The sequence below is a fragment of the Nothobranchius furzeri genome, chromosome 4 (genome assembly GCF_043380555.1).
Source record: "Nothobranchius furzeri strain GRZ-AD chromosome 4, NfurGRZ-RIMD1, whole genome shotgun sequence".
NCBI lineage: Eukaryota > Metazoa > Chordata > Actinopteri > Cyprinodontiformes > Nothobranchiidae > Nothobranchius > Nothobranchius furzeri.
The window spans coordinates 14,413,784-14,435,500 of record NC_091744.1 but is presented as its reverse complement, the minus strand read 5'-3'; the positions used below and the strand labels follow the sequence as shown (position 1 = coordinate 14,435,500).

Below are 21,717 nucleotides of genomic sequence, written 5' to 3'. Positions count from 1 at the left end.
CTTTCTAATGTCCCCCACAGGGACAGGGCTAACTACCTGGACAAGCCTGTTTCACCCAGTTGTCTGTTTGGTCAGTCCCTCGACGCTATTCAGACAAAGAAGGTCCTGGGTTCGCGTCCCGGTCTGGGATCTTTCTGCATGGAGTTTGCATGTTCTCCCTGTGCATGCGTGGGTTCTCTCCGGGTACTCCGGCTTCCTCCCACAGTCCAAAAACATGACTGTTAGGTTGATTGGTCTGTCTAAATTGTCCTTAGGTGTGAGTGTGTGTGTGCATGATTGTTTGTCCTGTGTGTCTCTGTGTTGCCCTGCGATGGACTGGCTCTCTGTCCAGGGTGTACCCCGCCTGATTGCCCATTGACCGCTGGAGATAGGCACCCCCCCCCCCCCCCCCCCGCGACCCTACGTGGTCAAAGCGGGTTCAGACAATGGTTGGATGGAAATGTGTGTGTATATATATATATATATATATATATATATACAGTGTTGGGAGTAACGCGGTACAAAAGTAATTAATTACTGTAATGCATTGCTTTTTGCTGTATTGTGGTAATGTAAGGCATTACAGGAAAAGAAAATGGTAATATTTACTCGGTACAGTTGTCAGTAACGCGGTAATTACAATGCATTTTTAAACCCAGAATCAAGATGTGTTCCTAAAAATTCAAATTGCGGGAAGCCTGAAAAAAGATCCAGTATCTACATATATTACATAATTTATGGACTCAGCTTTGCGGGCATTCTATGAGCAGAGAGGACGCAGCGGTAATGGCTCAAATACTCCAGCTGCGTCCTGCGCGCGGCCGCTGTTATATTCACAAAACCTCTCCACCAAAACAAAGTAATTCGTTTGCGATCGTTTATATCAGCCCACAATCTCTGGTACTTCATGTAATTTTCAGCTGAGTTCATAATCTGTGCGCCGGTGATTTCAACTCATTGCTGCTGGAGCCTAGCGCAAAGCTTATTTATTTATTTATTTATTTATTGCGTTCGGTAGATCCCTTTGGCTGATTAGTTAGAAAGTAGGAAATCTAGGAAAGTTTTTCTGGAAGACGGAAAAAACTCGCAGCATGCAGGAAGGTTAGAGAGAGAAAGGGCAGGAAGTTATTCAAAATCAAGAAAACAAAACAAAGTGCTTGAAAAGAAATCAGTAGGTTGATTTATCCCCAATACACATTTTTACCAGTGAAAAGCAATAATATATGAGCATTTAATATTTATACATGTGATGGAATCAGATCACCCCAGAAGTCAGTCCCACATCCAGGGCCGTATCAAGGCATTTGGGGACCAAGGCAAATATAGGCTTGGAGCCCCCACCACCTCACTCCCTGCTCAGTCAATATAAGATGACAGCGTGCTGAGAGTAGATTGTTGTTGCTTTCATTTAATAAACAATCATTTTAAAGCACTGTTATTATATCTGACTGTTTTTAACAGCAATCCTAGCTCAGACACCACATCACTTTCCACATATATGTCATGAGCTCACTAAGCGTCACATGACCAGATTCATATTGAAGTTGTATTGGTGAAAGTTACTTCAAGTAATGCAAAAGTAGTGTAATGCCTTACATTTTAAAATCAGTAATATTGTAATGTAATTAATTACTTTAAAATGAGGGTAACAAGTAATAATGCATTACAGTTTTGAAGTAACTTGCCCAACACTGTATATATATATATATATATATATATATATATATATATATATATATATATATATATATATATATATGATTTTGTTTTGAAATTCATTAAATGGTACTTTTTTCAATTTTAATCATTAAAAACATCAGGCTATAAAGTGAGCTCTTGATAAGGACGTGTTTTAGAACTTTACATTACAGAACACTGATAGATCATTAACTCGTGTCTAAATGATCTGAAAACAGCTTAGACTCCATGAGTTGATCATCTTTATTATATGACATCAGCAGATTAAAATACATGTTTACTATGTACATATATGCAACAAGGGTGTTCGATAAAGTGCCAAATACAATTTTTACAAAAAAAAAAAGACATATTTGTGGAAGACCATCACACCTGCTGGCCCTGGTCCCACAGTTTCATTGCTTCGTGATGAGAGCCCCACCCCCGCCCTTGCACACACTGTTTGGAGGCCACATTGCTCAGTGGTTGTGGGACAGTTTGGCACATTTCAGGTGACAATGTCACAATGGCATCAACATTTGGTGTTTTTATTGGATGTTTGTCCTTTTTTTTGTTTTTAATTTTTAAATCTTCACACGAGTCAACATAGACACACACAACATGTCAGCCTTTTACGTTTCCACTTGGAGAAAACAGACCACGCATAATTTAGACACAGAGTCAGACATCCAGCATTGTTTTCTCTCAGCGTGAGGAGGTGACCGAAGCACCTTCCTAAACCTTCTGAAGCACATACAAGATGACAGACTTCACCTTCTGGACTGCATTTATTCATTTTGCTCTTTCAGGTCACTGTGTTATCTCTCTCATCATCAATAAGACGTTGACGGTAACCAAGAGACGATGGGTGACAGTCTATAACAACTGGATAACAGGCACACACTTATTTGCATTTAAGCATTTCTGCATTTTTTATTTCCAGAAGCTACAAAAGGTTGATTAAACCAATCTCCCCAGCTGCTGTTATTGTTATTATTATTGTTATTATTGTTTTGTCCCCGTTTGACGGCAGTGTTAGATGCACAGACACCCGGTCGAGAAGATTCTCGTCTCTGTCACTACCGGCTGATCGGCTTACTGCAACAACCAGAAAGCTCCGCAGAGTTTCTCCATCCAGCGCTGCTCTGTTGGTCTCAGACGTTACTCTGTGAGCTTTTGAAGATATCTGAAGAGGGGCAGTAACTGGCCTTCAGATGAGAGCGTCACGTGATAAAGTGGGTCGGAGCACATTATCTGGAAAGGAGGACATTTTCCATCTTTTACAGCCACGCTGCTTCCTGTTGGAGCCTCTCTGGCTCCTCTTTATCCCTCCTTTTCTTGTTCCCTCATGGACCCTGATCATTTGTCAACTAACTCTCTTCTTCTTTTGCCTCATCTTCCCGAACTCCCTCGGAAGCTTCTTCCTCTTCGTTGTCCTCCTGCTCCACCTCCTGATCTTTATCCTCTTTTTCTGTCTCCTCTTCTTCACCTTTCTCCTTTGTTTCACCCTCTTCTTCTACATCCTCCTGTTTTTCAGCCAAATTCTCCTCTGTCTCCAACTCCTCCCCTTTGCTCTCTCCATCCAACTCTTCTTGTTGGGCTCCTTCCTCGCCTTCTACCTCATCCTCTTCCCTTTCCTTATCTACCTCCTCCTCCATTTTGTCTTCTTCTTCATCCTCTTCTCTTGTCTCCTCATCTTGTGCGCCGTTAATTTCTTCTCCCACATGCTCATCTTTATGTACCTCTTCCTCCTCTCCTGCCTCTCCTTCCTTCCCTTCAGTATCCTCATGCTCCTTTTCTCCCTGAACCCCGTTCTGCTCACTGTTGTGGTTTTCCTTGTCGTCTTTCTCGGCTCCAGAGTAGTTCTGCTCCCCTTCGCTTGTTTCTGTCGGGTCACCGTGCGAACTGTCATCACAGATGGCTTTCTGATTGCTCCTGCTGCTCCTCCCACTCTTCAGGCATATATGGTTGTGATTGTTGTGCTCCAGGTTCTCAAGCGTGAGCTCAAACTGAAAGCGGTCCTGTTGGAGGTGTCTGTCCGGAGGAGGTGACGGAGACTGGGGCATGGTGTTCAGGTACCACTCCCTGTTCTCCTCTAAAGTGTCCAGCAGCTCCTGGGCGTCCGGGTGCACCAGGTCGGCCCACGTCTCCCACAGTGGGTGTACGATGTAGTCAATGAATCCAACCTGGAAAAACAAGATGTTTTAAATGAGAGACTCTTGACCGCTGACAACACTCCTGTATGTTTCTGCACTCAAATTCTATCATTTATACAGTTTTTCATTTGGTCTCAAATAGTAAAAAAAAAGGCTTTACTCTTTTCTTGCACATCTAATCCTGTGAGTGTGTTACTGGAATCTCACTGCAGCTAAAGTCTCCTAAATGACTCATGGATTCAAAAAGCTCAGGGGTCTCATTTATCAAACATGGCGTAGAATCCTTACTAAAACCATACTTAAGCTCAGCAAAAACAAATGTACTTACACCAAGTAAGTTTGTGATCTATCAAACATGGAGTACACACAGCTGCACGCAATCTTCGCTTTATAAATCTGAGACTAACGAGAATGTTTCTCAGCTGCTTTTTAGTCACATCCCGCCCTCACCACGCCCACTTACTGCCATAAATAGTCAATGCAAAGTGCCTTGTGGGCCTCATGCATAAGCCGGCTGTTGCAGCGCTCCGCCAATGACATGGCGACTGTAGATCAAGGCAGATCAAGGAAGCACAATTTCACAGAAGCAGAAGTTGAGGTACTTGTGGGTGAGGTGGAGAAATGAAAGGAAGTGCTTTTGCAAAACAAATAAGGGAAAATCCACGGAGTGGCACTGCTTTGCTGAAGCCGTCAATGTTGTGAGTTCTTCAGAGAGATCTGTGGCGGATATAAAAAACATGGTCCAATTGGGATTTGATCCCAAGACTCACAGGTGAAAGTCACACGCACTAACCAGTCAGCCAAACAGAGATCTCCCTTGTACAAGTAGCCAGGGAGCATTATCAATCGAGTCACAGTGACAGGACACACACTGTCACAGACGCATGACGTTCTGTCTCAGTCTGTCCCCCTGCTGATATTCTGCATTCCGTATTCTGCGCTTCAGGCTGTGTGTGTGTTTGCGCGCGTGTGTGTGTTAGTGGTGTGCATCTCTACCTGCCTCACGATTCGATCCGATTCCGATTATCTGCCTAACGATTCGATTTGAGTCTGAAATGCATCACGATTCTTCACACAAAATTTTTCATTACTTAATAAAAGCAGTAGAATAGTTTTCAATTTCTTTTTGATTTCGAAATCCCTGAAAAACAGAACATTCATCTATTCACTATAGTGAGCAATAATTTTTAAAGTGTGCTGCCTATAATTACTTAAATAATATAAGAAATAATGTTTTCGGTGGAGCAGCTTTAAGATAGAATATTACTGAACTTAAAAATAGTAAACAAATACTGTGTTAAGTGATTCTTTCACATCCAGGATCCCAAAACCGAAATTAGCCCAGACATCCGATTTAAATGTAATGGGTACATATTTGATTAGTGGTAATGTTGGCCCTGTATCCCTGTCTGCCTTTTCTGTTTTAAATTGGCGCTAGGGCAACGCAGCATGTCATTGCAACTCTGCCCCCAGAAGTAATTATAAAACCTCAAAACTTTATTGTCCTGCATAGACATAGACCAGGGGTCGGCAACCTGTTCCCATCAAAGAGCCATTATTACCCGTTTCCCACAGTAAAGAAAACACTGGGAGCCACAGCAGCCGCGGCGTTGTGGGCGGGGCCTACCCTCAGACAGCAGAGCGCTGCTCACAACAGGTGACAGCAGCCAGTACTGGTCGCTCGTGTACGTCAAAGTTATCTTTCATAAGAAGATAATCAATAAAACGATTTATATAAAGTGGATCCAGAAGTTGTAGCCCGTCTCTGCCTACAGTATTTTGATATTTTTCACCCTGTTGGGGGTTTTACTGAGCAGGTGCCACTTTTGTCATACGTTTCTTTTTAAAACATGTTTAGACTGTTCAGAATACAAATCCAGGCGCTGTCACGTTTGATTGTTGTTATTAAACTTTGTAGGTGGGGAAGGTCAGAAAAGGATCTGATCATTTTGTTTGTCCCTCATTTACAGTGACGGAGATAACGGCGCAGTGCGCCTGGCTCTGGTGTTAATCAAGTTAAATTTTATCTCTTTCCAACAATTTTCACAAGAAAACAGAACAGTTAAAAGCAGGGCTTGTGTTGTGTTGACCGGATAGTTCCCGTATTTAACCGTTTATTTTGACGGAGAAAGAATAGAAAGAACTACCCCGACGCATGCAGACGAACTGACACTTTATTCGTTTCGCGCAGATGTAGCTAAATCACTTAAGAAATGATTCCCATCTGAGCTTGACACGGAGCTCAGCGCAGCTCGCTGTCAGCGCGTACGTACGGCACACAGCGAGCTGAAGTTGTGGAGAGGGGCTTGGAGTACGTTGCAGAACCAGAGCGCATGCAGGAAGATTCCTCCGACTGAAGCGAGACTTGTCACTTAGAAAATGCTCCCTGATTATGAAACTTTGGCTGAATAGCGCTTGTTCCTGTCTCCAATGTGGCGACACATCCAGGAGCTGTCTGAGGAGAATCCCAGAATCTCACATCCTCGTCAGCTCAGAATGCGCCTTTATGATTACGCACAAGCGTGCCGCGTCTACCCGGTCTCACAGTGAGACCGGGTTGGAGCTGTTCAGGTTTACACAGACAATCTTTACATAGAATTGGCATACAGATGTAAAATTAATGCAGTAAAATATAAAGCATTTTATTTAAATATCCATTCATTATTTTACAAGCACAGAGAGCCGCATCAGATGGATGGAAGAGCCGCATGCGGCTCCAGAGCCGCGGTTGCCGACCCCCGACATATACATAGGGAGAGAATCTCATTATGTCACGTCGCTGCATCGATGCGGAATCATGCACGGCTGAATCGCGATGCATCTTAGAATCGATCATTTTTCCCACCTCTAGTGTGTGTGTGTGTGCGCATGTGTATGTACACGCGTGCGTGTGTGTGCGTGTGGGGGGTCTTGCTCTGAGTGAAAACGAAGCAGTACAAGTGATAATGCTGTAGGATTTCATAATTTTATCCTTCTCAGCAGCAGCACTGCAGGTGCTCTCCATGTCCAACATGTGTGTAAGCCAGGTCCTTAGTCAACTTAAAGTTGCGCACATTTTTCCGCTAAGTTTTCTTTCATAAATCCCAAAGTTTGCGTGGAAAGTTGCTTACGCAGTTTTCCGACCCCGTTTTGTGCGTAAGCAAGCTTGATAAATGAGGCCCCTGATTTATACTCACTGAGCAAAGATTTCTACACCTCTACATGTGGTCACACTGTGAACATGTCCAGAACACCACCACCACAGAAACGTCCTCTCTAACAATGTTTGCATGAGCAAAAATATGCAGGCTGCTCCTGTTCTTTCTGATAGCAAAGCAGCACCCAGATCATTACACGACCACCATGTTGGACTGCCACAATGTTCCTATCTAAAATGCAATTTTAGTTTTACACCAAATGCAGCCGGACACACACCTTCCAAAGTGTTTTGGGGATCATCATGATAAAAATGATTTGGGCCTTTGTGTTCTTTTAGATGAGCAGAGGTTTTAATCATTGAATCTTTCCCGTAGAGGCCATTCTGCCTCATTTTGTTCTTAATTGACCTCTGACCTTAACCTGATCAAAGTGAGGTGTGCAGGGTTTAAAAAAGTTAAGAAGTAAAAATCTGTCAGGAGGCAAATAATTTCTACACCACTTTATTTGAAATATGTGTCTCAAAACTTTCTGTTATATCTTTTCTGGGGTATTGAATTTTATTTATTTATTTGTCACAATTCAGGGTTCTGCTGCCACCTGTGGGTCAACGTTCAGACAAACACGAATCTAAGTTGTAAATTAGACCAGATCTATCTCTCCTACTTTTCTGGAGTAGATCTTAGATCCGTTTCTGTCTAAAAGGCTTAATGTTAGTTCCTGTTTCTACTTCTGCTCCCATCTGACTAGTTTGAGTTAAACTAGCCACTGTATGTTTCATGTTAATGTGTTTGTGATCATTTTATTAAGCAAAACGAGAAGGAATGAACCTTTTGTTCACGGCTTTCTTTATTAGAAACTTTTAAAGTTGTTTATCACTATTCTGTCTCCTGAAGCTAAAGTTCCTTCCTCTATCTCTGACAGTATTGGGAGGGCAGCATTACCTGGCTCTTCTCTACAGAGGCGGTGTGTTTGTCACACATGGCGCTGATCTCCATCCCCCTCTCTCGCTCTTTGTCACCCTGTCGAAAGAACTCCTCCATGATCCTCTCCGTCCACTGTCTGTACAACGGTAATGGTTTGGTTGGGTTGCTCAGGTCTGCACAGTGCACCATGTTCTTAAGAACCTGCAGGGGAATAAAAAAACATGAAGGGAAACAGTTCATTCAAGTTAATGTTATCCCTTTCCTCTACAAACCACACCTTAAATAAAGTACTGTAAAAAACAGATATTTAGATTAGATTTGATATTAAAAAAGATGGATGAGTTACCTGTATTCGCTCTGTATAATGATCCAGGAGCAAAACACCTGAACTTGTCACCTTCTTGGTCTCCACCATGGTCTTCAAATCAGCCAGCAGTGTCATGTGTTTGGACATGTCTGTAGCCAACACCTGCACACAGACATACCTTGTTCAAAATGCTTCTTTTCTCCTTTGTTTCAAATTCTCACGTGTCTTAGTCAAAAACACATTTTAGTTTACAAAATCTCATCTAAACTAAGTGATCCGGTGCAGTTCTAAACTGCTATTTGTCAAGGGAATAAAATCCTACCCAATAATCTCTAATGGGAGAAATGTCATAAAGAGACACTAAAGTGTTTTAAAGGTAATACTTAATTTTTTTTCCATATTTTTAAATAATTTTCTTGAGCCAGTTTGTGCTAAAATGAACCTTTACATGCTTAATGAAAGGCCACCCAGCCCCTATCACCCCTGTGGCCAGAATATTCCACTTGCAACTTCAGACTGGCAGGCTGCTCTGTTGGGACTTAAAAAAAATCAGCTGACATACCTGGTGCTGCAGTCTAGTTCCAGCACATTTCCTGCATGTTATATATCATGAACACAGCTCTTTTAGAAGACACTTAGGAAGACTGGGAGACGAATGCATAGCAAGGAGATACATTTTGGTTCCGGTTCTACAAATGGACACTAGAGGGTAATAAAAGCAAGCCCAAACTGCCTAGTTCCCCTTTAACATTTTATACTATTGCTTTCAAAGTGGTTTCAGTGGTTCTTGAGCCATAAACTTGAGAAACTTTACATTGTACAGCACTCTGTAGCCCCTTTCTGACCAGAACACTAGTGGGAGGTCTCTCTGTGCCAGTAGCTCATGTAAAGGCAAACAGTTAGCTTTGTCAGCTCAACAACCATCAAGAAAAACACAAGCAAAAGAATTTAGCTTTTTTTTGTTGACGTCATGGTGGAGCGTGGAAGAAAAAGTATGAGAGTGATATTGTTGGAGGCAAAGGCTTTGTTGTTACTGGACTTGTAAGTAATCATATTCTTTGTCCAACAGTGTGGATCCTTTAACTTCACGGCTTACTTTAGTATCAGCCAGCTCATGTTAGTGTCAGCTTGTTGTTAGTGCTATCTACTGAAGGCTGTGGCAGAGTTGTTGTTTGCGACAGTTGTAATTCTGCTTTCAACCTGCAGGAGGGAGAAGTGGAACACTTATTTAGTGTTGCTAAACCACCAAAAAGTTCCCAAGCACAGCCACTGCTGCAGCTCACCGCTCCCCACAGGGATTGGTCAATATGTGGAGATGTAATTTCACCAGTGTGTGATGATGATTAATGGAACTTTAACTTTAAAGACACATAAAACATATGTGGCTAGGTAGAGAAACAAGGGCTCAGGCGGGATTCCATCCCCAGGCTCCCGGGTGAGAGTCATGCACGCAAACCAGTCAGCCATAGAAACATCCCGTTGGCCAAGTAGCCAGGGCGCATGATCAGTCGAGTCACAGTGACAGGACGCTCACTCTGCCACACATGCTAAAGAAAATCTGAGCTATATTAAGCTGAACTTCTGCTTCCATTGCACTGATGTGTTTACAGCTGATCCATCTTTGTAAGCTGTGTGTGCCAAGGTGCTGACCATGTCGATGACGAGCTTGCGGAGACTCTGGCGCTGCCGCTTGGTGAGGTTCTGGAAGATATCACAGTTCTCCTGGTGCAGTAGCTTGAAGCCCACAGCGAGGTGGTGATTCTCCAAGACCGACTCGTCGTTATACATCAGTGCTAGTTCTGAGTCTGCACACAGAGGGGAACGGGTGTAAACACAGGATCTGATTTTCTTTGTGGAGCATGTTACAGAGCTCATGCTTGAGTGTGCAGCTCACTGGTGTTGATAAGGAACTGATTTGAAACTCCAGGGTGATCTACGTCATGAATAGCTGCGGCAAACAGAGCGGCAAGGATCTCCAGATCAGTGAAGACGGCCTAACGGGACAAGAACAATGCAAGAACAACCGAGGGAGCTTCATAAGCATTTATTTAGTCTCCTTACACCTTATAAATGTAACATCACTGTGTGTGTGTGTGTGTGTGTGTGTGTGTGTGTGTGTGTGTGTGTGTGTGTGTGTGTGTGTGTTAACTTACATCCAGAGCAGGTGTGGAGAGAAGGACATGCGTGGACTGGGTGACATCTGCAGCATGGAGGCTGTTGTGATATGCTACGTTTCCATGGTAATGGTCCTCCAAGGTCATCACATAAGTGACAAAAGTGTCAGCAGGAATACGAAATGTCTTCAGGAGCTCCCGCTCCTGAGGAGGACAGATAATGGAGCCAGACTGTCACAAACAGGAATCCGAGAGCATAACAGGAAATCTGCAGGTTCTGTTGCTTTTATTGTTTACCTGGAAGATGGCGTACATGATACAACTAAGAGGTCTGTTATTGGAGAACTCTGCTACTCTGAATATGTTAAAACTCCACTTGTCCAGATCCTCCAGCTCCTGGTTAAACAGACATATAAAACATGAATACCAAAATCAGAAAAGTTACATTGACCATAAAAGCTAATGTAAGTCTTATTTTTCACATTAAAACTTTTACAAACAAGAAAACAAACACATTTTCTTTATGCCTTTTTCATTGTGGTGCAATTTCAAAATAGTAATAGTAATTTTAAGGCTCCGGTAAATGTAAGGCTGAAAAAACTCAACCACAACCAATCAGACTACAGAGTTGAGCTCAAAATTAATTATCTACATCACATATGTCAGACTCAAGGCCTGCGGGCCAGATGCGGCCCGCGGAGCACTTTTATGTGGCCCGCGAGATAAATATCAAAAATATATTAAAACTGGCCCGCTGGCCAATTTTACCGCAAAGAATTCAACTCCCATGATGCTTTGCGGCGTTAGCGCGGAGCCGACGCACCCCCTCCTTTGTGTTTTTTCCAGCGTCTTCTGCCGGTGTCTGCAGCTCCGCTGTCTCGGACAAACTACACTCCTCTCACTCAGCGCCGAGTTCACTCAGCTGTTTTCTGACGTTGAAGCTCAGAAACGGAGATTCTAGCCGCTCAGTAATGTGTTCACGACTGAAAGAGAAAGTTTTCCAACTAACGTCCAGACAGAGCTGATATAACTCTAGCGAGCAGCGACACGCTCAAACCAGCACGGCTCTGTGGCTGCTGTCGTGTTTCCTCCCCGACACACAAAAACGTGGTCAAGCTGCTCAGACATGTTCATCAGCACAAACCTATGTGAGCACCTGTTGTCATCTAATGTTGTCATTATTATGATGAAGAGGAACAAAACAACAGGAGTCTCCTCCTCAGCTCAGATCAACCCCATGATGCAGGTATCTGGCTGGAACAGGTGAGCATCACAGTAAACCAGTGGAACAAACTGAGCTTTAAATATGTTGGTTTTATGCTCTTTTTCTGCTCCAAAACATGAAAGTTAACAGGTGAGATGTTGCATCTTCATTTAAGATAAAATGATATTTTTATTTTCTAGTTGGCACGTGAGAAAAGATTTAACCTACAGTAAACAGGAAGTGGAAAGGCTGCAGATAGATGAATAGAATAGAAAATCCCTTTATTGTTCCTCAGTGGGGAAAGCTAGACGTCACAGCAGCGATGACACTTATTACAGGAGAAAAAAGGAGAATAAAAATAAGAAAAATGAATAAACAAGAAAACATAAATCCTGAATAGATTTTTAAAATGCTGATTATACCACAAGTAATGAATACCACTGATGCCTTTTATTTAAAACTGACTTGCTCGTGTGTAATTTGGTTATTCCACATTCAGTGTTAATGTAGAAATATGTTTGTTTCCAAATTAAAAGGTTCAAAATTGCATATATGTTGATAAAGAAAATGTGCAAATTTGCCGTCACTTTTTCAAAAAATATTAAGTTTGGCCCTCGACTCCGTCCCAGAGTTTCATTTCGGCCCCGTGTGAGTTTGAGTTTGACACCCCTGATCTACATGTATCCTGGAGGAGGATCTGAGTACTGCAGGTGGTGATTGCCAACTATGTTTATTCTTTTAATTATTGTCGTGTTGTTATTTGCGGCTGCTCATATTTTGACAATAACTGGGAGATATGAACACGAACCTTTAAAAAGGTCCAAACAGTTAATAAAAAACCTATTGAGGAGCGTGCCTTTTCTTTTCCTGCATTGTGGGAAAATCTACCTCAATAAATTAGACACGCTTGTTCTGTAGAGGTTTGTAAAGCTACACTAAAGTCCCACCTTTTTACTATATGAGTCTTAGATTTATTGGTTGTACTGCAGTTATTTTATGTTTTTTATGTTCTTAATTGCATCCTGTTTATTCTTTTTGGTGTTCAATGTTTAGTTTTAGAGCTCTTTAGAAATTAAATTATTATTATTATTATTATTATTATTATTATTATCATCATCATTATATGATCACATAAAAAAATAGATAATCATTGGCCAATAAATAGCTGATATTACAGTTGAGAATTGTTTGTAAGTTATTCTCTGGGGGGAAACGTTCCAATGTGAAGATGGCAGAGAACAACAGGATTTGGGGTCTTATTTCCTGATATTCAGACATCTCATCGCTGATTGGCTAACAGCGTCATGACTCTACCACTGACTCTGTTTGTTCTGCAACGTTGATGTTTTATCTCCACAAATAACACAAGCCTGAAGGAGTTCTGCTGTGTGGTAGAGTAGCTAATGCAAATGGTTAGCTTCTACTAGTTGAGGCATGTTCAGCTGTTTCCTGGATGCAAAACAAACAAAAGCCTTCCCTGTTGTGAGTCAAGATGAGTCAATTAATGTTAAGTGACAGTGTGACGTAAATCTGTCAGGATTTTCTGAACGAAGCGTTTTTCCGTATATTTTCTATCAGAAGCTAATGCAAGAAAGAAGGGTAGAAGACTATTTTCATGTTCAGCCTGCATTAAAAACTCAGAGTGACTCATTTTCGAAATAAGAAGTACAAAATGGTTTCTCAGCTAACCTGCTCTTTAAAATATTATGCCCAGGACCAAACAGCAGATACATGAAATAATAAGTTATTCATCCTGCACAACACCTAGACCTCTTGAATATCATGACAATCACTGGTGGCTTCATCTATTTGATGTTTGTAATCAAAAGAGTAAATGAACTTCCATGGAATCACTCAGTTATGAAGTAATGCTTGTTTTTCAGACCAGAATGGTGTGAAGTGGATCCTTTGTGACTTTGAGTGACCCAGACTGTAAACAACACCTTAGCAAGTTCCTCCTCGTAGTCCGTGTTGACGCCGAAGCGAGGCATGGAGGCGCTGGAGAGGCTGGAGCTGTGAGACAGTTTCCTCACCCCAATGATGTGACTCATAGGCTTGTCTTTAAGTGTCGGAGACGGGATTTCCACCTCGTTATGTTTGTCTGCAGACAAACAAAAAAGCACACGCAGAATGATTTGTTTGCATTTGACTAAACATCATAAATGTGATGCTGACAGGAATTCCAGATTCAGGTCCAACTCACCCAGAAAGGTGCTGGAGATGTACTCGGATACTTGGTTCCCAGAGCGGCTCATCTCTGATAAATGGGAGAGTTCTCTGTTCAGCATTCTTTTGAACTGCAGAAAAATAAAATAAAGAAATATTTAGTATATATAAATCAAGACAGCAATAAATATATGTTTGAATGTGGACAGAGCACTTGTAATAAACTACTGATATCCAAGTTGGACTCGCTGGTTCAGAGATGTTTTGTACCTTATTGGAAGCCATTTCACTAACTGAGCGATGAGTCTGAATGGTCTCCAACTGGTCCAAACACCAGTCCAACTCCTCCAGTGTGTCCAGGGCGAGCTGCTGGTACTGCTGGTCTGATAGTGTTGCTCTGGGACTGACACACACTCCACCTAAAGGAGACCTCCTACAAGCACAACCATTACCCAGATCAGGGATACACAATGATAAAGATGTAAATTGGAATAAATCTGGCGATACGATATAAATCACAATATAGGGGAGATGATGATATATTACAAAACTACACTGAACAAAAACATAAACTCAACACTGTTGTTTTTGCTCCAATTTTTCATGAGTTGAAATCAAACGTCTGAAACTTTTTCTACATGCACAGAACATCCATGACTCTCAATTGTTGTTCTGAAATCTGTCTACATGTGTGTTAATGAGCACTTTACCTTTACCAAGATAATCCACCCAACCTCACAGGTGTGGCATATAAAGGGGCTGATTAAAGAGCATGAATAATGTACAGGTGTGCCTTAGACTGCCCACAATAAAAGGCCACCCTGATATGTGCACAGTTTGATCAAACAGCACAATGCCACAGATGTTGCAACCTGTGAGGGAGCATGCAACTGGCATGCTGACTGCAGGAATGTCTACCAGAGCTGTTGCCCGTGAAATGAATGTTCATTTCTCTACCATAAGCCATCTCCAAAGGCGTTTCAGAGAATTTGGCAGTGCATCCAACCAGCTTCACAACCGCAGACCACGTGTGACCACACCAAGCCCAGGACCTTCACATCCAGCATGTTCACCTCCAGGATCGCAAGAGACCAGCCACCTAGACAGCTGCAGCAACAATCGGTTTACATAACCAGAGAATTTATGCACAAACTGTCATAAACCGTCTCAGGGAAGCTCATCATCTACGTGCTCATCATCCTCATTTGGGTCTGGACCTGACTGCAGTCCGTTGTCGTAACCGACTCGAGTGGGCAAACACTCACATTTAATGGCATTTGGCACATCGGAGAGGCTTTCTGTTCACAGATGAGTCCCGGTTTCCACCGTTTAGGGCAGGTGGCAGACTGCGTGTGTGGCATGGTGTGGGTGAGTGGTTTCCTGTGCAGGCGTATGTTATGGACGAACACAGGGGCTTTTTATTGATGGCATTTTGAATGCACTGAGGTACCGTGACAAGATCCTGAGGCCCATTGATGTGCCATTCATCCATGACCATCACCTCATGTTGCAGCATGATAACGCACGGCCCCATTTGGCAAGGATCTGTACACAATTCCTGGAAGCTGAAAACATTCTAGTTCTTGCCTGGCCAGCATACTCACCAGACATGTCACCCATTGAGCATGTTTGGGATGCTCTGAATCGGCGTATACAACAGCCTGTTCCCCTTCCTGCCAATATTCAGCAACTTCACACAACTATTGAAGAGGAGTGGACCAACATTCCACAGGCCACAATCAACAACCCGATCAACTCTATGTGACGGAGGTGTGTTGCCCTACGTGAGGCAAAAACACTGACTGGTTTTCTGCCCCATAACCTCCCATAAAGCAAAACTGTGCACATGTCAGGGTGGCCTTTTGTTGTGGGCAGCATAAGGCACACCTGTACATTATTCATGCTGTCTAATCAGCCCCTTGATATGCCACACCTGTGAGGTGGGATGGATGATCTTGGTAAAGGAAAAGTGCTCACTAACACACATGTAGGCAGATTTCAGAACAATATTTGAGAGTCATGAGTTTTTTGTGTATGTAGACAAATTTTCAGACGTTTGAGTTCAGCTCATGAAAAATGGGAGCAAAAACTAAAGTGTTGAGTTTATATTTTTGTTCAGTGTAAAAGTCTGGTGATATATGCAAATTTTAAGACTAAGTTTAATTGGAAAACTCAGGCCAGACATCCCCCAAATACATCCAGTGTTATCGAAAGATGTCATTGTTCCGTAAGAATGAAGGCGGTAAAAACCGCTGCCACCTAGCAGTCTGAGTTTGAATTGCACTACACAAAGGAAATCCATTCAAGGTGTTGTTCACTTGTTTAATCACTACATTTGTAGTGGGTGCTAATAGAAATGAATTCCTTGTAAGCTGCACTCAAAAAGCCTTGATGCGCCTGTTTCCGGATTTAGAAGATTGCCAGATCAGTGGAGTCTCAGATGACAGTTTTTGGAGTCTTTTCTCCTGATATTTAGACATCTCACCTCTGATTGGCAAACAGCAATGCACTACCACTGACTCCATTTAATTTGCAACATTGATGTTTATCTCCACAAATAACACAAGCCTCATGGAGTTTTGCCATGTGGTGGAGTTGCTAACGCTAATAGTTATCTTCTAAAAACCGAGATGTTCTCTGCTGCATGTGAAACGTTTGAAGGTGTGTTGGTACTAACTTGACTGTTGGAGTGGAGACATTGGCAAGAATGGTGAAATGTCTTCGTACTGATCGTAGACTGGCTAGAACCTGAGACACCAGACAATATCAGAATAAAACCACATTCATTCAAAATGTTTGACACATCTGTTCCCAAACATCAGTTATTAGGTTTCAATATGTCTAAAATCTACAAATTCTGTTAAATTGCACTGACTTGAGCAAATGGTGTGACGATGAAGTCCTCCGCTGTGTGCCTTAAAGATGAAGAATCAAGGGTAAGAATTCTAAAAATATTTTTTTCAATGAGACTTTAGTCAGTACAGTCTCTTGTTCTGAAGCTCACCCCTCACTGGCAAGGGATGAGTTACGGGGAACCGTCTTTGGTGACATGTCGTAGTCCGAGTCCGAGCGATACAGGAAGGACTCTCTTCTCTGGCCCTGAGGGAAGGAGGTGTTCAAGGTGAGGCTTGGACTCTGGGAGCCCACAGGGGTGTAGCCTTGGGGCACGCCATTTTCTGCTTCATAACTGTGACACAATGACAAATATTAGACAAGACAGAAAAAAATTTTGCCTGAAAGATTTGACCAGGAAGAAACAAGTAGTAAACCTGTCGGCATCTGCTTGTGTGATAGATATGCGTGGAGGAATACGAAGAGGAAGAGACGTGGGACGTGACGTATTGCTGAGGATGTCAGGTGAGCGGGTGCGATCTCGGGGGCGGAGCCAGCAGGGTACCTGAAGAGACAAAACAGACTTGATAAGTAAAAGACCATGAATAACTCTTGGTCTTGAGGGTTGTGGAACCGTTTTTATACACTTATTCTCTTTCATTCAACTTAGAGTAAGCAGCGTTTTTATTTCTTTATTTAAAAAAGATCCCCATTAGCTGATGGATACTCGACAGCTAGTCTTCCTGGAGTCCAAATCGTACGTTTAAAACAGCTACTTCAGAGCTCCAGGTCTTTGAGGTTTGGGGATGAGAACAACGTTTCAGAGACTCACTGCAAGTCAAACTCAAGTCCAGTAAGTTAAAAACCACTGGTGGTACATGACTGAAACTATGTAGGGAAAAATGAAAAGTGTCTTGTTGAAATAAGAGTGATGCCAAGAACACACACCAAAAATTTAACTCTGCAATGAGATGAACTGAGTTCACTTTATCACGGTTTTCTATCATTAAATAGTTGTATTTTTTGACATATTCAGTTCATGAAGGGGATGATGGTGGCACAGGAGTTGAGTGCTCGCCCCGTAATCGGAAGGTTGCAGGTTCAAGCGCTGCTTAGTTTGTCACTGTCGTTGTGTCCTTGGGCAAGACACTTAACCCTCCCTGCCTGCTGGTGGCGCTTGGAGGGACCGGCGGCGTCTGTACTCGGCAGCCTTGCCTCCATCAGTGCGCCCGAGCTCCAGGACCCCAGAAGGCACCATAACAAATACAAGCCATTTACCATTTTACCATTCATAAATAAATAATTTGATTACCAAATTTAATATTTTTAGAACACAAATGTTGTTTTTTTATAAATCACAGTAGTATTTCTGATAGTTCTATTTAAAACTTTGGTTTGGAGCCAAGTGTGAAGTAGGTGAGAATCAACTCCTCAAAATCTGAGACCAGGGTCATGAGTCAGAAAAGGGTTCTTGGGGTCAAGAACGAGGTCCGACCCCAAGTGGAGGAGTTTAAGTATCTCAGGGTCTTGTTCAAGCGTGAGGGAAAGCTGGAGCAGGAGATTGACAGGCGGTCAGTCCTTTACCAATGACACAACTCAGAGTAACTCAAATCAGTGCATCTCTGGCCATCTTTTCCTACAGCACTGTTTGGTGTTTTCCCTCTGTCTTCTTCAATTTTTTTAGTGCTTGTTCCGTTGAGGTTCCAAGGGCTGAGTCAGGCCAGCATCATTGTTGTCGGCTGCTGATTGGCTAAAGGGTGGATTCACTGGATGATCCAGAGCTTTCTGGCTGCTGCCTCACTGCCTGCAGCTATTTTCTGGTTCAGAGTCTGACAAAAAGTCATGAAACTGAGGAGATTGTTGAACATCATCACCAGTTTTGTGCTGAGTTGTGTTCAGTGATGCCAGTAACGCATTACTCTAAAATGACCACTTTTTTCAGTAATGACTAATCTAACGCGCTACTATTTCCATATCAGTAATCAAATTAAAGTAACTTTTCCGAGACACTATGCGTTACTGATTACTAATTTTGTGTAACCATTTTTATGTTTGGTCAAGATGTGAAAACCAGCAACAGGAATAACTACCGTACACATTGCCTCAGCATAAAAGCCAGCAATAAGTTTTGCTGAGCTTATGCAACATATTGGCAGGAATGCTAATAGCTAGCATCTAACGTAATCATGCCATGGACGTAATTTTTTGGGGGGACATGTCCCCCCCCCCCCGTCCCCCCCCCCCCCCCCCCACTTTTTCCAAAGTCAAGTTTTGACCCCTGCACTTTTTACCATCCAAAAACAAAATTATGCCAAATTAAATTGACACTGGTTGAGCTCTAGGCCCAAGAGGAAAACAACCGTTTGTGTTGAAGCCTGTTTCCCATTATAGCATACTGTAAAGATACCCCCCCTTCCCGTGTCCCCCTCACTTCTAAAGTGAAAATTACTTCCATGAATCATACACATTGGCAGCCCTGTGCAAAGCGAGCGGCACTGGGATCCCATTCTTTGGAATGGAACTGCTACTCGCAATGCAAAATTAACACAAACCAAAGTTATCACCATCAGAACACTGAACAAAAGACAAACAACATCTAGCACAACACTGGCAACAAAACCCCAACAAAACACACCAAAATAGAACAAACATTTACTGCTAGGTTTGTTTGGTGCTATTTTTGGTTGGTGTTAATTTTGCAACGCGAGTAGCGATTCCATTCAGAGGAATGGGATCATGCTGTCGTTCGACCACTCATCAATGTGTTTAACAATAATCTTGGTTCTCAGTGTGTTAGCTCATGTATGATGCTAACTGCTAGCATTCTTCCAAACGCATTGCACCAGTATCACTGATTGCTGATTTTAATGTTGAGGCAATGGTTACAGTAAGTAACAGCTGTTGAAAGTAGCTTATAAAGTAACTTATAATCTAACTCAGTTACTTTTGACGTGCAGTAATCAGTAGCCTTTAATCAAACTACTATTTCAAAGTAACTGTGGCAACACTGGTTGAGTTTCTGAGTAGCATGCAGATACAGACTGTACACCCACTTTTGTCTCTTAGCTGGCAGGGACAACCAACTACTCTGAGGTGAGCAGAGTTAACCCACGTTGTACTGAGCTGTTTTAGGCTGAATAGTGCTGTTCTATTAGTTTCTCATCTGGCCAGGGAACACCCTGGGATTCCCCAGTGACCCGACACTGGATAAGTGGATAAAAATGAATGGAATTTTTTATTTTAAATTCAATTTTCAAATACTTTTTTATCACACTAGAATCAATAAAATCAGCAAAAAAAAAAAAAAAAAAAAAAGCCAGAAAACATGGACATGCATATCTGCAACAAAGCTGCTACAGAAGGCTGGATTTTAAAACAGGACAGGTGCAGCTAAAACGTGTTATTCATTAACACCGAGGTTTGGAAATAGAGATGCAGGGAAGTCACTATGAGGTGTCGCAACACCAAACATGTGGAGGTCATACTGAAAATAATGGAGGCATAGTTATTGATGCAGCTTGTGTATTTTTTTCCTTTTTGTGACATGTTTTAAAACACCATGACGTGTGCGAATGGAGGAAGTGTGGATCATTTGAAAGGTAACATTAAAACAAGAGCATGCACGCAAAGTGGAAAATACTCTTGCCCATTGCATTGTTTTTGTGACTGATCGGGATCAAAACTAAAACATGTTTAAGTAATTTCAAGATCCTTCGGTTAGCCAATGGGATTCACAGGAGAAAATACAAAGTCTTCTTGATCCTCGGATAAATTAAAATGAATTCCCTAATAATTATTATGATGATAAAGAAAAAAACAACGAGTTTGCCTAAGTTGATCAGCACTGAAGTAGTTGAGGTAAAGAGGAACGATCCACAGGTCCCACAGCAGGCTGACAGGATAGGTTCATACTGTCTGTGTTTTAATCATCATTATGTCTTTATTTAATCACTGTGATTGGGATTATGCAATTGTGAGTAACCTTCAGAGCCATATATGTAAAAACTGTATGACAGCATCGTCTTTTCTCAACAAGGTAGGGTTTTGTTTTAATAACATTATGTTCAGGTAAAGGTATCTAACTTAGTGAAATGGTCCCAAACCCCCAAAACATGGTAGGTTTAGAGCCAACATAGTAACCAGGAATGAAATCACTGGATAAGGAACTTCCACAATGGCCTTCTTCAAACAGGTAATAGCTCTTTTCACACATCACTTCACAAGCTGTGCCTGATAAGCCTTGTGGTGTCAGTGCCATGTGTAAAATGTGTGTTTGAAGCAGGTTTGAAGTCGATCTGTAGCTGATACACCACTGAGCGGCGTGAAAGTGAGAAGGGGGTGGCGGCACCTAAATGAAATTGTTTTACAGAGATGCTGCGGTCAATCAACTGATTCAAGGACACACAATGACAATGATCATGGACCACTTGTGTTAGAGTGTAAATTACTAAAAGGAAACAAAACCAGCTTCTTGAGGATGGTTTTATTCTTTACCAACAAGGTTAAATGGATCCATAAGTTTTACTCTAAAACGTTTCTGCTCGGCATTTTCTCATCAGGTGTAGTTTAGTTAACACAACAAACATCCAACCTAATTTGCGTATACTTAAACTGATAAATGTCTCATTGGCACCAGTTTAAAAAGGTCATTTTACAATCAAAGTTTGAAAAAAAAGTGCTTGAAATGACCTTAGTGCTACATCACTCTGCATGTTGGTAGCATTCTGATCCCGAGTATCTTGTGCATGCCAAGAGTCAGTCACTATGTGCATCCCAGTCCTCCTGACATGCTCATGGGTGTATGCTTTCTGCTTTTTTCATATAGTGGCAAGGTGGAGAAACAAGGGCCCAGGTGGGATTCGATCCTCAGACTCCCAGGTGAGAGTCATGCGTGCTAACCAGTCAGCCAAAGGGACATCTCTGTGGTCAAATAGCCAAGGCGCATGATCAATCTGGAAACAGTGACAGGATTCTCACCCTGTCACAATATTATAACATCACATCATCTGCAAAGAGACACTCAGAGAAAACAGCTTGCCATGCTTTTCTTTAATTATCGCTTAGCCTAAACATGCTGCTGGTGGTACTTCATTTATAAACTAGAAATATGTCAGTTTTAGAGTTAGGTCTATTTTAGTATTTCAAATCATTTGTTTTGATTTGAATCTAATGAAGGACCGAACTGGCACACCCCAGGAGCCACTTACGGTCTACATGGTTC

At 42.1% G+C, this 21,717-nt stretch overlaps 1 protein-coding gene across 1 annotated transcript in view; it reads right to left on the bottom strand.

Moving 5' to 3' along the window:
* Positions 1-1,896: 1,896 nt before the first annotated feature.
* The window catches only part of LOC107389102 (3',5'-cyclic-AMP phosphodiesterase 4C), a 33,506-nt gene continuing 13,685 nt past the window's right edge, over positions 1,897-21,717 (bottom strand). The window contains exons 4-17 of the mRNA XM_015965019.3: positions 16,934-17,061; positions 16,669-16,851; positions 16,540-16,579; positions 16,342-16,412; positions 13,935-14,097; positions 13,702-13,795; positions 13,442-13,599; positions 10,592-10,690; positions 10,334-10,498; positions 10,075-10,174; positions 9,831-9,985; positions 8,220-8,342; positions 7,892-8,074; positions 1,897-3,842 (exon numbers count right to left, since the gene is read on the bottom strand). Of these exons, the coding sequence (XP_015820505.1) occupies positions 3,027-3,842; positions 7,892-8,074; positions 8,220-8,342; positions 9,831-9,985; positions 10,075-10,174; positions 10,334-10,498; positions 10,592-10,690; positions 13,442-13,599; positions 13,702-13,795; positions 13,935-14,097; positions 16,342-16,412; positions 16,540-16,579; positions 16,669-16,851; positions 16,934-17,061 (2,478 nt within the window). The 3' untranslated portion in view covers positions 1,897-3,026. The remainder of the gene's footprint in view (positions 3,843-7,891; positions 8,075-8,219; positions 8,343-9,830; positions 9,986-10,074; positions 10,175-10,333; positions 10,499-10,591; positions 10,691-13,441; positions 13,600-13,701; positions 13,796-13,934; positions 14,098-16,341; positions 16,413-16,539; positions 16,580-16,668; positions 16,852-16,933; positions 17,062-21,717) is intronic.